The 14,809-nt window shown below is 36.9% G+C and overlaps 1 protein-coding gene across 9 annotated transcripts in view; it reads right to left on the reverse strand.

The window, feature by feature from the left end:
- The window catches only part of Mef2a (myocyte enhancer factor 2A), a 126,349-nt gene that overhangs the window by 39,764 nt on the left and 71,776 nt on the right, over window positions 1–14,809 (reverse strand). For all 9 annotated transcript variants that reach the window (XM_063249935.1, XM_063249936.1, XM_063249928.1 and 6 more), the window contains one exon: window positions 9,845–10,048. In XM_063249935.1, the coding sequence (XP_063106005.1) occupies window positions 9,845–10,048 (204 nt within the window). The remainder of the gene's footprint in view (window positions 1–9,844; window positions 10,049–14,809) is intronic.

Genomic DNA, 14,809 nt, shown 5'->3' on the forward strand with positions numbered 1-14,809 from the left:
TATTTGCACAAAGCCCAATGAAAATGTTTCTTATTCTCAAAGAACCTTGTGTGAGATTAGAGCCTAAAGTCTTTTGGGAGAATGGGGGAATGTGTGGGGTGCTGGTGATTAAATCCTGGATCTTGCTTATGCTAAGCATACTTTACTACCAGTGTCATTTATATGGTGGCCTCAATATAGAACCACAGAATCTGTATCTGGATTCTTTGCACCTGGTTGGCAAACAGGACAGAGAGATCGACTGTAACAGCTCACAGGTTAGGCAGGGAAGCAGCAGGCGCTTACATTCCTTGGGACAGAACTCCATGACATGGCCACTCTTAACTGTAAGGCAGGTTCTACCAAGTCTAGATGTGTGCTTGAATAGTAGAGAAAATGAAGTCGTCATGAAAATAAAAACATCTTCAATAAAAATGACTAGAATACAAAACTAGATTAAATATTTTGTGTAGAGGTTTCACATTTCCATTCAGAGACTGAATTCTTATGTTCTCTTTAGAAACCTGCTGTTTCTGCTATCATGAGTTAGACTTCCTTCATATAAGGAAAGAAAGGTCTTTTTTCTGCTGTTCTCTGAAAAAAGTTTCTAAAATAGTATTTTCCCTTCCTTTAAAAAACTCTGCTAATTTTTGTTTATGAAGTCATGTGACTTGGAGTTTTGTAGTACACTCAATGTATGAGTCACCTTTCCATCACTGGGACAAAAACACCTGACATACACAACTCAAAGATGAAAACAGTGATTTTTGCTTATCGTCTCAGAGGTTTCATTTCATAGTCGAGTGCCTGCAAGTCAGAAACATCAGAAAAGCTCATAGCAGAGGAAAGGTGCCCCTCTTCATGGCAGTCAGGAAGCAGAGAACAGGAGAAGGGCCAGAGTGGAAGAGCCCAGGTACTGGATACAGTATAGTCCTCAAGGTCACAACCCACAGCTACCCCAGATTCACCTCAAAGTGTTTTACTAATCTCTTAAGCCAATTAAGATTAACCATCACAAGTCCATTCCGTATCAGTGTGACACCTAAACTCATATGCTTATACCATAATCCCTCAAGAGTCAATAACGAGAGCATAATTCTGCCTAAAAGGATGCAACTGTTCTACAATTGAAATGCACTAATTCCTTCCCCAAAGTCTCAACAATTCCGATGCTGTTCAAAAGTCCAAGGCTGAAGTCTCCTGAGAGTTAAGGCAAACTAGCTATGAACTTTTATAAAGCTCACAAAATAAGATACAATGTACAGGAACAGAACTGGAGCAAAGCAATACCAAAATCTAGTAGGAGAAACATTTAAGTTCTGTGGCTTTGGGAGCACATGTAGCTTCAAAGGGCTTGGGCCACCCTTCCCCCTTGGCCTTTGCTGGTTGTGGTCCAAATGGCCTCTCTCTTGGGCTGGCTCTGCTTTTGCCTATGGGTTTCCTTCGCTGACATTCCCTGTTTCTAGCATCTCAAACTTCCTGAGGTCTCCACTGAAGGTTTGCTTCATTCCCACAGCTTCACAAGTCACACTCTTGGTGACTTGTGGTGGGGATTTTGACCCTGTCACACTGTCCTAGACCTCCTCCAAAAGCTGAGTGGAAGCTCCCATGACCTTATAGCTCTTATATTCTGCGTGTCTGCAAAACCAGTATCATATGCGCAAGTCTGGTGACAGCTTTAGTAATATGTGGGACCTCCTTAGATCATAGCTGTCACGTCCTCTGGGTGCCCAGAAGGTTGAACATAGTGCCCAGGGACTGTCTTTGAAAAGTAGAGCTTTATACTTTTACATCCCTAAGACTGAGCAATGAGTTAGGATCTTGCTGGTTTCTAAGATACACTTAAGGCATCTTTTTTGTTGTCCTAGTGCAAAGTACTTGGTCTCTTTTTTAATAGCACTGATCTTTAAAACAACCATACTTTCCTTGGCTCCTAGTTTCAAAGTGCTTTTTTTCTGGCCAAACTGGGAGTTCAGTATTCTGCTACAGCCTGAACATTGGGCTTCCTTGAAATTTCTCCTATGAGATTAATTTTTCTAATACCTTTACATTCAGCCTCCCAGGGGCTGGGGATTTAGCTCAGCGGCATAAGCACCTGCCTTGCAAGCAGGTGGTCATGAGTTCAATTCCCAGTACTGATAAAAATGAAAAAGACAAAAAAAAAAAAAAAAAAAAAATTCAGCCTCCCACAAAATCTCAAGACATGGACAAAATAAAAAGGTTTTTTTCCCCTCCATAATGTAACATGAATAAACTCTAGTCTAATTCCCAATGAAGTCCTCATTCCTATCTGGAAGCTTATCAGCACAACCTTTCCAGTCTTCATTCCTATTTGCACTCTGCCCTTCTGTGTACCTGGCCAGAACCAGGTACCAGGCATTGCTTATAACATACCAACACTTCACGAGCCTGCATTTCCAAATTTTTACAGAATCCTCCTGCAAACCAGTTCCAAAGACGATCAGATACAGTCACAGCAATGATCCCACTTTTTAGTGTCAATTATCTGTGTCGGTCACCTTTCTATTTTGGACAAATCGTCCAAGATACATAACTTAAATGGGAAAAGGTTTATTTGGCTCATGATTTCCATCTATAGATGACACTGATGACCTTCTAGAGGAAAAAAGAACACTCTACTTCATTCTAAAATATTCAATCTAACACGTGGATATTAAAGATATACAGACTGTATAATAATCACATCAATAATCACAAGAAATGTCTCACAAAAATGTGAGTTATATCACAAAGTGATGCACTATCACATCATCCCATGAACTCTCATTTATATAACAACATCAATCAAAGGGGGAAAAATATGACCTCAGGTCTGGAAAAACTATACTTCCAGATGCACAGGTTCTTGTAAAAAGTACATACATGAAACTAATGCATGAGCAATACTTTTCAAATAGTAAAGTAAAAGTAGTACAGCTGAAACTGCAAAAGCCATGGTGACCGCTGTGTGGGGTGAGACTGCAGTCGCATGTGGACGCGGAGGGTCATGAGAATTACGTGCCTCACCCTCTGAATCATCAGCCTGCTGCTTCAGGTTCTGCAGGGTGGGGCTGGATGTGGAAGAAAACTTTGTCTCGTCTGCAGATGCCTCATTACTTTTCCTTTCCCTGCTGCTCCACTGTAGCCCTGCAATACATTAGGCAAGCCTCCTAATCTCTGTCTGTTCCAGTTCTCATCTGTAATACTGGAGGGAAGAGTTCACTTGCCCCCAAAGCCTCTTTGTGGCCATTTAAAAATACCAACAAACCTAAGCAAAACCATCACCTCCAGTTCTATTGGGTTAACATTACGTGATTTCAGGAGACAAAACGTATTTAACTTTTTATTTTTCTCACTGGAGTAGTATCATGTTATCTCCATACACTTCTCTCATGAAGTATTCTTGGAAGCAATTACATTCAAAGAAACTCCTAACAATGTAGAACTGAACTGAAATGTAACCCATTAGAAATGTGTTCCCCAGAGGTAACTAATACCAATACTGGTATACTATTTTGAATTGTTTTTTAAAGGATTTAACAAATTACAATTTGTGCTTGCTCATTGCCTCAAACTATTTCAGGACATAAAATATGAGACAAAAGTATTTTAAAAGCTAGTTAACTGCTACAAAGAGATTGTGTGCAAACTTGAATCTTTTAGGTGACAAGTGCATTTAAGACAAGTTAATACAAATTGTTTAGGTTTCATCTTAAAAGGTGTCAATTCAGTAGATCTGACGCAGGTCCAGGAACTTGCATTTCTAAAAAGTTCTCTGGTACTCCACATAATACTTGTCACATTTTGAGAACCACTGATTTTAAGTAACATATTGCAACATCATCAATTTACTATCATCTGCTTTTACTTTACTCTCTACATTTTCCTTCAAGATTTTATTTTCAAATTCCCTTGTAATCTGAAAGTATGCAAATATTAAAGATGCAAAATAGCAGATTTTTTCCTTCCTTTCAGAATACAAATTATCACCATACTTCATTTTCACTGTGGCCCAATTTCCTCTATAAAGTAGGGATGATAAAAGGCATCCTATAAAATAATATAAAGCCACTGAAGAATATTAGACCATATTAAATGCTTAATGAATGGTATCTACTATTCTTATTGCAACCATTCTAATTTTCTCTTCATTAATAAGAAACATGTTATACATTATTGATACATGGATAAAATCTAATTTATGGTGAAATGTCTCAGAGCTTACTGGATTCAGTAAATTAGGAGCAAAAATAAGGATACTGTTGGAGACCTAGGTCCTGATTCAAATTCTGATATTAGATTGCTCCATGGCTGTGGGCAAATCATTTAACTTGAAGTCTCAATTATTACTTCTAAAAAAGCTTATCATGGAAGTGAAGATCAAGTAAAATGTATCAAATAGATTTTTTAAAAAGTGCTGTGGTATTGCTTCAGTGATGAAAAAAATCTCTATTGGGGAACAGTTCCTATATTTGAATCTCTAAATGAGCTCAAATATCTTAATTGCCACATAAACTATCTAGTATATGTTCTTCAATGTTACCAAGTTAGTAATTTTAAAAATACTATAAAGAATATTTAAAACTTTAAATATTTTGCAAAATGAGGAAAAATGTGGATATAAAAATAGTTTCAGGTGTTTCTTACGTAGCAGCTGCTAGAATTCTCACTTCACGCCTCTTAGCATTATTTTTGAATCAGAATTCCAAAGAGGGTACTGGTTTTATATAAATTCAATTCATAACTGGATGTGTATGAATAATGATGACTGCCTGTACTGGTGTTTTAATTTCTAGTTTCCTAACTTTCTTATAAAAGTATGTCATACACTGGATGTGATGGCACATGCCTGTAATCCCGGCAATCAGGAGGCTGAGCAGGAGGATCACTACAAATTCGAGGCCAGCCTGGGCTACAAAGTGAATTCAAGGCCAGCCTGAACGGCAGAGCAAAAACTTCTCTCAAAAAGATTAAAAAGGAAGAGAAAAGAAAAGGAGAAGAAAAGAGCTGGATGAGTACAAAGACACCGTATTACAAGTACATATATGTGCTACATACATCTTATTTTATCTTCATTTCAGTGAAATGATTATGTTGTTATAAATCCACAAATTTTCACAGCATTTGCTCACCAGAATTTTTTGTTTCAATGACAGACAAGTGGTATGGAGACATATTTTCCTAGAACCTGAACAGTGCTGGTTACAAAAACAGATGTTTGGACATTTGCTAGATATAATAGGCAGTAGTTGAAAAAGTAATCCCCACTTTTAGATAGCCAAGCCTCTTTGTAATCCTCTTGCAATGACTGTGAACTGGATCTCGGGTGGGCTAGACCTAGTAATTTGTGTTAAACAGAACACAGCAAAAAATATGGGATACGTTGCTTTTGAGGTAAGTTAAAAAGGACATATCTTTCACTCCACTGGTACTCTACTGCTGGCTTTGATGAAGCAGTATGCTGTATTGGACAGGCCCCTATGGCAAGAACATAAGAGTGGCTTCCAGACAATATCCTTCAAGGAACTGAAACCCTCAGCACATCAGTCCTTAGAAACTGAACCCCGCCAAAAACTATGTAAATAAACTTAAAAGCAGACCCTTTCCCAGAGGAGCATTTCAGATAAGACTAATGGAAATACCTTCACTATGGTCTTGTGACAGCCTGTCAAAGTAGAGGATCCAGCAAAGCTTCTCCCAGATTTCTGACCCACAGAAATAGTGACAGTGAGCCAACAGTTACTGTGGCAATTTCTTACACAGCAATAAATAACTAGTAACACTATGCCAGAATTGAGAACCAGAATCTCAAAAACAGAGAAATCAATACCTTCTTTCCTAGTGTATTCATTTTATGTCATGTTAGCACTCAGAAAGTTTCAGACTTCAGAGCATTTTCAGATCAAAAATGCTCACCCTGAACATATAGAGGACTTTACTGAAGTTTTCTAAGGTGACATTCTGACAATATGGGAAGAAATCCTACTTATTTTAAAAATTAACATATGCAACAGGACATAAGTAAAGTTGGGTTAGAGATATTCTGAAGGTTACTGTCATTACTGCTCATATTCATAAGAACATTCTAAAGTAGATCACTTACAAATGTCTGTTTCTGTTTTTATTCAGTCACATGAGATAGTCAAGGAGTTCCAAACCTTATCAACTTGTTACACATTTATTTACATGAAATCTTCAGTTGGTAAAAGTGTACATCAATGGTTTACATAAAATGGAGAGGAAGACTATACTTATGGCTTGAATTAGAAATCTCAAAATAACATTCCCTTACAAAACCCACAACACAGAGAAAGCTCCTCAAATATTTTTGTCAAAAACGGTGTTTCCAATTACAACTGCTCTAACAGAACTGTATAAAAAAATCTTTTACTGGCAGTGTGAAAATATCCTTAAATAAGACACTTGTGAAAGTACTTAAAATGAAGAGTGCAAACTGAAAGCTCTTTTTAAGTGTTTATCCTTACTGTTATCCTGTAAACCTAGTCTGATTAACAATAATCCTTACAGATTCATTACAGTAAGCAATGGCCACCAACTGGTAAAAAGAACTAGGGATGCATAGATACTACTAGTGAAGATGTAGCAACATCATCTTCATATGTGGAAGAAACTGTCTTACAGGATGTTGTAGTCAGGGTTTGTACACAGAGAACAACTAGGATTAGGACATGGAGTTTATAATATTTTTTTTTAATGGTCACCGGGAGTTAACACAGGAAAATGCAGGAAATGTATCCACAACACCAAAGACATAGACTATTTAGTCAAGAGCTTAAACCCCACAGCACATGTCCCACATGAGTCCAGATAAAAACCCAGAGCTCAGGACAATGCCTCCCACGAGTCCAACTGGAGGCCCAGAGCCCACAAGAAGGACTCACATCAGTCTCTTTTACGGATCTGTGCTGGGAAGACCCAAGGGTCATCGGTGGAAGCCAGAAAGTCCATGCCAGTAGGATGAAGGAGCTGTGCTAGTGGGATGAGGGTTCTACGCTGGAGCAGAGAAGTCACACTCACAACAAAGACCACCCCTATCCTGAAAGGCACCACAGTCGTCCTCAGCAACACAGAGGTCCCGAGCTCCTCCAACGACAAGCACAGTTGGGTACATGCCAGGAAGCAGCGGACGAGCTCATCCTGGAGACCAAGTAGCACATGTCTTCCCCTCTGGAGCCAGGAAGCAATGCTTGATGTGAGGACCAAGGCTTCTCCAGGAGAACCAACAGCTCAGACAGCAACTCATAGGAGAGCCCACAATGCCTCCTCAATGCCTCAACCCTCAACACCTCCCATCTTCTTCACCTATTTATCCTGGCAACTTTCCTCAGGTGGAGCATCTTCGCCCAATGCCATGCTGATGTAATCCAGCTGATGTTAAGTTGACCACCAGTTCTTAATCCATAACACAGGATTAACAATTACTGTCACTCAGTAAGACTTCAATATACACGCAACATGAACCAAGCCTTATAATCTATCCTCCACAACAGATTTACTGCTTATAATCCAAAGAACTTGCTATCCACTGTTTTTACATAAAACTAGCAGTTCACAGACAACTACTGATAACATTCCTGTTAGCTTATATCTACAAACTACAACTAGAAAAGATCAAAATCCCAATTGAAATCAAAGTTTTCTTTCATGTTGAAAGAAACAAAGATTGTAATCTAAGAGATGACTGAAAATGTTTGAGATTTATTCTCTTACTCTTTGGTGACTACAGCAGAGATGACTGAGTAGTTTGAAAATTCTGTGAGGATTATACTAGATCACAGTTTAGGTTAAACAAAGGACCCTCAACCTCTATGGGCCGAGAACAATTGCTGCAAGGAAAGAGCACAGTAATTAGGGTAGTGGTTGCCCTTTCATAGTGACACCAGCTAGAATACCAATGCGTAGCTATCAGCAAAGCCGACTCTGCTTGTTTGAATTAAGGTTGTGGAGTTTTTGATAAGACAGACATTTAAGAACAGAAGCCACTTTAAACACAGCAGAGATACTTTCCATTTCAAGAAAATCCATTTGGAAAGTCTCTTAGGAAAGCTTACTCATACCAAACTCTTGTTTACAAAAATGTAATATAAAATGTATTCATAAACTACAACAGGGAAAGTCTACAATATAGATAATGTTGAAGTAAGTGACTATACTATAAATGCTAAATAATATGACAAAAGATTTACAAATAACATAAATGTAACTGCATTGAAGATTGTAGCTAAAGATATGCCTATACAGTTTAATCAAAGAAATCAACAAAAGCCAAATCAAAAACTTCAAACACCCTTCAAGGGATGATCACAGCACTGACTCCTTAAAAAGAAAAAAAAAATCTAAATCAAGTAACAGGTGAATCCTACTCATAATTATGCTATACTTTTACTTCAGAAACAATCGCTATGAAGAAATAAATTTTTTTTAATTGAAGCAATACAGTTTTTTATAGTAAAAAGCTAAATCACTGTCCAAAAAGCATTACTAAAACAAAGAAATACAGGAAGATTTTAAAATGAATTATCTACGAAGGCAAATAAAGCAGACTTCTACGTAAGAAGGTAGCGAAGTTTCTTTCTCTAGCTTAATTTCAACTAGTTGATATAAAATCTAGAGTAGGATTCCATTTGTTGTCTGAAGCTTGGTATCATTTTCATAGGGTTTCAGTATCTTTCCTAAGGAAATGTTTCATAACTAGTAAGTCAAAGTATGCGCCTCTCAAGTAAGTGAAAAATCTTTAAAAAATAAAAATGGAAAACCTATATATGTAAGCAAAAAGACAAAACTAACTGTGACACCAACTGACATGGTATTAGGAATATAGTGTCTACATAACGAACAAGGCAGAATGGCACACTCCTATAATCCCAGCTACTCTGGAAGGCTGAAGCAAGAGGATCACAAATTGAAGGTCAGCCTGAGCAACTGTATGCAGAGGAGACCCTATCTCAAAATTTTAAAAAGGGCTGGAAGTGTGCTTAGTGGTACAGCACTGGCAGAGCACATACCAGGTTCTGGATCCAATCCTAATATTGCATAAATGAAATAAATGAATGAATGAGGGAGGGAGAGAGGAAGAAGAGAAAGAACAGAGAAGAAAAAAAAAATGGAAAATATTTATGTAAGAAATTTGATATAAAAAATTAATGCGTTGGGCTGGGGATTTAGCTCAGCAGCATAAGCGCCTGCTTTGCAAGCATATGGTTGTGAATTCGATCCCCGGTACTGATTTAAAAAAAAAAAAGTAATGGGGAAAGAACACTAGTTTTCCTTTTTTGAAGGTTTTGCTTAAAAACACATACTGAACAGATGAAATCATTTTAAAAAGTGAATTTTCGTCACTTACATTAGGTTGTCAGGATTATGAGAGATAAAGAAGCAGTGAAAAAAAAGGGACAAGGATGTCCTCATCTTCCTCCCAAATAAAGCACTAGTAACAAAATATTATTTACATAACATTCCTGCCTTTCACTGAGTTCTCATTGATATAGAGATGATAAAAGATATTCTAAATTATACTTCCATCCTGTCCAAAAGTGATAGTTTCTTACAATACTAACTGAAAAACTCACACAAAATAAGTAACCCTAGATGAAATGTTATGATTATACTGGTTATATGTCAAGATTTATATAGTTTAACGGCCCAGCGTATTTTGTTTAAAGAAACCAGGTATTCTGTTTCTTTAAAGTGGCTCATCATAAAGCAATTATATCTTCCTAGGAAATGGTTCAGAGAAAATGCACATTTATCTTCTGGTTTATGTTTTAGATGTATAACATAACATTACTATTAGGTGAAGATTTAATCATTCTTTGTCATTTACACATTACTAGATACGCGTTACCTCGACAATGTCCGAGTTGGTTCTGCTCTCATGAGGCTCATTGTACTCTGTGTACTTGAGAAGAACTTTGTCCATGTCAGTGCTGGCATACTGAAACAGCTTGTTAGAGCTGTTGAAAATGATGAGTGCTATCTCACAGTCACAGAGCACACTCAGTTCATAAGCTTTCTTCATCAACCCAAACTTCCTCTTCGTAAAAGTTACCTAGACAGTCAAGGGAAAAAATGTGTTTTTATTAAAAGCATTAGTAGTACCTAAAATACAGCTACCTAAAGATGAGTTCTCTTACAAATATGGAGCCCGATTTCCAAGATAAGCTTTTCTTTTCTCCATTTTGCCACAAACATGGTCCTATATTTAATTTATGTGTGTCTTCAGTGAGGCCTCCCTTCCTTCAAGGAGGTACTGTCTCATTAGTATTGTGGCTACAACACAGTAGGCAAAGAAACAAAAGGAAACAGTCCCTTAAACATTCAGGTTAAAACTATTACCATCAAAAACCTAAATCCCACCTCAGGTAACCCAGCAACACCCAGACTTAACTCCCTGGACAACTAAGCACATCCCTAATTAACTGATGACTCTCCTCCATCTCCCCAGCTTTCCACTACCCATCAGGAATGCACGGCCTAGGGTCAGCAAGCTTTCTGATACCCTGAAATTTGCTCACATTACTGCCCTTAACTCAAACTGAAACCTGTACCCTAAGTCCTGAACCTATTACTCCTCTTCATACAGAATCACCTGACTTGTTTCTTAGCCTCTCAGTTCCTTTTATCTCACAAATCTCAATCATGTTTACCTCTGATATATGTTCTTCCCCCATTCCCTCTGGCACACCTTCAACTCTCATCACTAATTATCACATCACCTCCAAAATCGCAGTTTGATGATCTGGATTCAATTTGTGTCCTCCCAGCTCTTCTGTTTTATATTAGCTCTCTATAAATTCTTTTACCTTATCAAATCCTCTATAATCTATTTAGCTTCCCATGTTACTACAAGTTGATCAGCCCTTGTCCAAAATGCTTGGGAATGAAACTGCTTCTGAGTTGGGCTTTTACAGATTTGGGAATATCTGCACACAAACAATGAGATACCTTAAAGATAGGTCCCCCGTCAAAATACACAATTCACTTAAGTGTCATATACACCTTATATACACAGGCTGCAGGTAATTTTATACAAATACTTTTAAGTTCACCAATGTTTTGACTTTAATTCATCACATGAGATCAAGTGTAGCACTTTCCACTTGTGCTATCATCAGTATTCAAGTACAATATGATCCTGAATTTCTAGATGGGAGATGCTCAATCTGTGTCTACTCTCTTATCCTCCCTTCTCTATTTCTGACAATCCATCACCACTTGCCTCTAGGCACTAACTGCCTTCCAGAAACATGCAACTCCATTACCTTCTTTCATTAACATACTTGCTAGACACAGTCCTAGCAGGAAATCTATCTGTAAACACGTGCCGATTTACACATCTATCTTAATGCAAGTAGCTGAAAATCCCTAGGAATACAAACATACACCTGGTTGTCTCTGATAACCATGTATCTCAACACTCATGTTCCTAACTTCACTGTGATATTCCTAACTTCACTGTGCTTTGCATTAGCCCATTTTCCAAGTCAACTACTCAACAGAAGCAAATGAACTACCTCATCTTTCCATAACCAAATCAGTTTAACTGGTTCATCTATAACCGTCCCTGTTCTTGTTTCTCTGATGTTACTGACAGATTTATTACCATTCTTTACTGCATGCTTCATTCTCTCCTCCACAATTTTACTAGCTCAAATATCAGAAGCACATAAAGTGCTGTACTATCTCCTTCAACTCTGTATTGCTCCTCTAGTAACCAACCCTTCTGTTTGCTCTTCTTTCACAGTAAAAATGTCTGAAAGACATGTCTACAGTGATCTGATTTTGTACCACTTATTCATTTTGTAACCTATTATAATCAGACTTTCATTCCTCGTCTCTCACCCAGACTGCACTTCTCAATATGAGAAGTGGTCTTTAATTTGTATCAGTTTTTAACTTTATAATTCAGCAGCTTTTCATAAAACTAACCACATTCTCACTTTTTAACCAGTCTACTTTAGAAGTTATTGACGCAACAAGCTTCACTGGCTGCCTATTTCAGCCTTTACTGCTACTTTCTCTTCCTCGGCCAAATCTCTGACTGGGCCCCCTTCTCCTTTTATGTACTCCCAGTTTTGCCTGGTGACTGCAATCAGGTTCATGGATTTAAAAACAACCAACATTCACTTTTTCCACAGTTTTCACCATTTTAGCACAGGAACCACCATCCATTCAAACAACAAAAGCCAAAATGTTGACTTACCTTTCATTTCTCTTATGTTAATAATCTCTCCATTCATGAGCAAATTGTGTAAGCTTTACCTCTAAAATATAAAACATATCTACTTCTATCTATACTACCACCACCCTAATCAATCAAGTTACATCATCTCTCATCTGAATGGTTATTACAGTGACCTCACTGGATTTCCTAACATCTCCAACACCAGACAGTGCATCTGTAACTGTAACTGTTGGAGAAGTATTTTTTAAATATAGATTAAGTGGTTTAATGGCAGCGTAGGGTTTTCATTATACTAAAAGTGATATACAAACTCACCAAGCACACACAAAAAAATGATCTGTCCTCTATTTTCCCATCTAACCTTATTTTCTATCAACTCGCTTATACCCAAGTAAGCCACAGTGGCATGAATGTGTATGTGTGTGTCCATTTTCCACAGACAACTTTCTAATTTAGGAACTTTGCTACATTCTCTCTCTGTGGAACAGTCATCCTTAATGGTTAATAGTAAACCTCTTATTATTTAATGTTTTTAAAAAGGCTTTATTACATATATATAAATATGATTAAATATAAATGTATATGAGGAATGTAATAACTTTAGCTTCTTTCCTCACTTTCCCTGTATGTAACGCAAATCTCTTAATCCATATTATCAATTAATTTTATCCTATACTTTTGTACAAGATACTATAATTGCATGTTTGTATATACCTATAATGGACTTTGTCAGTGTTTTATAAAAATGAGATCATATATAGGGGCTGGGGATTTAGCTCAGCAGCCTAAGAACATGCCTTGCAAGCAGGCGGTCGTGAGTTCAATCCCCGGTACCGATAAAAAAAAAAAAAAGACCATATCAGTATTCCTTTCCTTCCTTTACTACTTTGATCACACCTCATTAGTATGTCTCTAAGTTGAATAGCTATAGCTTGAAGTTCTCAGTTTCATAATTTTCACATTTGTAATTCTTTTAATCTTTGCTAATACAATTGGTATAAAGTAAAAATCTCATTTCTTTAATATGTACTTTCCTAACTGGAAGTAACATGACAAATTTTTCCTTTTTTTTTTTTATTAGTACATAATTTTTACATTCCTTGTGGGTAATGGGTACAAGTACATAACACATCTTACTTCCTTTTTTCTACTTTTTAATTTTTCATTTGTTTGTAGACGGGGTCTTTCTATGTAGTTCAGGCCAGTCCTGAACTGTATGCAGACCATGCTGGCCTTGAAGTTACAATAATCATCCTGCCTCAAACTTGCTGAGTGCTGGGATTGCGGAAGTGTCCCACCAGACTGGAAGACAAATTTTTTCTTATACCTACTCTCATTGGGGATTTGTTTTCTCTAAACTGATATTCAATTATTTGCTTACTATATAATTTGCTTTTTACTCAGCAGCAAGAGATTTTTATAGAATGTATTAATCCTACTTTACCAGTACCTTTTAAAATTTTAAAATTCGCCCTTCCTGTGAGCCGCACAAACCATGCGGGACCCAAGAAAACGACAAGCCAATTCGCCCTTCCCACATGAACTAAGATTCAAGATTACGCCTTCTTTACTCCCTCCTAAGCAATCACCTGATGCAGAGGACAGGCTGAGTTGATAGCAACTGAGGTACAAAAACAACTAACTGCTTGTACTGTTTGATTGACTTTGCAGGCCTAAGGTGGGTAGGCTGAGCATCTACTAAGAGGATAACGGTATGCAATATAGCAAACATGGGGGATTCTTTCTTGTCTTTCAAATCCAATACTGTTCTCACAGTTTTATTCCAATTTATTGTTTTATTTAATTCAATTTTCTGTTTTGACTGGTTGTATTTCGTTTTGTTTCATTTGATTTTACTATGTCTGATGTACGGGACAACTATTTTGAAGATAACAAGATATGGAAGCCATTGTTGATTTCCTATTACCTTGTTTTAAAGATCTGTACCATTTTTCACTGTTTTGTTTTGACTGACTATTCTGTTTTTATCTTAAGTTTATTGTCTTTAAAATAAGTTTAAAAATTTAAAATTTCCAATTAGATATTAACTTTATGAATCATTTGTCATGAAGTAGCTTTCAATTTTTATTACAGATTGAAACACTGCTTTTTTAGAATCCAAGCTATATTATATCCTTGTTAAAATACACTATTTAAACAGTACAACTCAAATCATTTGCTACTTGAGATGTGCCTCAATGTACTAGCCCCATTAATATTCGACCTAGCCAAAGTAATCTTAAAAATGTTTATTCTTTTAATAATAAGCAAGAAGAAAATAACAATATAAAGTCCTTTGAACATTCTTACTCTAGAGTTACTTTTAAAATAAGTGAAATATTAACAAGACACTATTAAAACAGATAAGCAATGCCTCATTAGGCATGATTAAAGAAAATTCTTTCTCTAAAATAATAGCTATCAGTTAAAAACTAAAAAAAAAAAAAAAAAACAAGTCCTTGCTGTGCTTTCCAAAAATTCAACTGAAACATGTATCTTCAAGCTTATTCACCGAGGCTGAAAATGAGAGAAGGGACCAGTGGGAAAGGAATTCAGCTTCTTCCATTCCTCCAACTGACTCTAGAATGAGGTCAGAAAGAGGTTGTTCAGCAGCCAATTTGCACA

The sequence above is a fragment of the Cavia porcellus genome, unplaced genomic scaffold, assembly GCF_034190915.1.
Source record: "Cavia porcellus strain 051 isolate PalLab524CR breed Dunkin Hartley unplaced genomic scaffold, mCavPor4.1 scaffold_6, whole genome shotgun sequence".
Taxonomy (NCBI): Eukaryota; Metazoa; Chordata; class Mammalia; order Rodentia; family Caviidae; genus Cavia; species Cavia porcellus.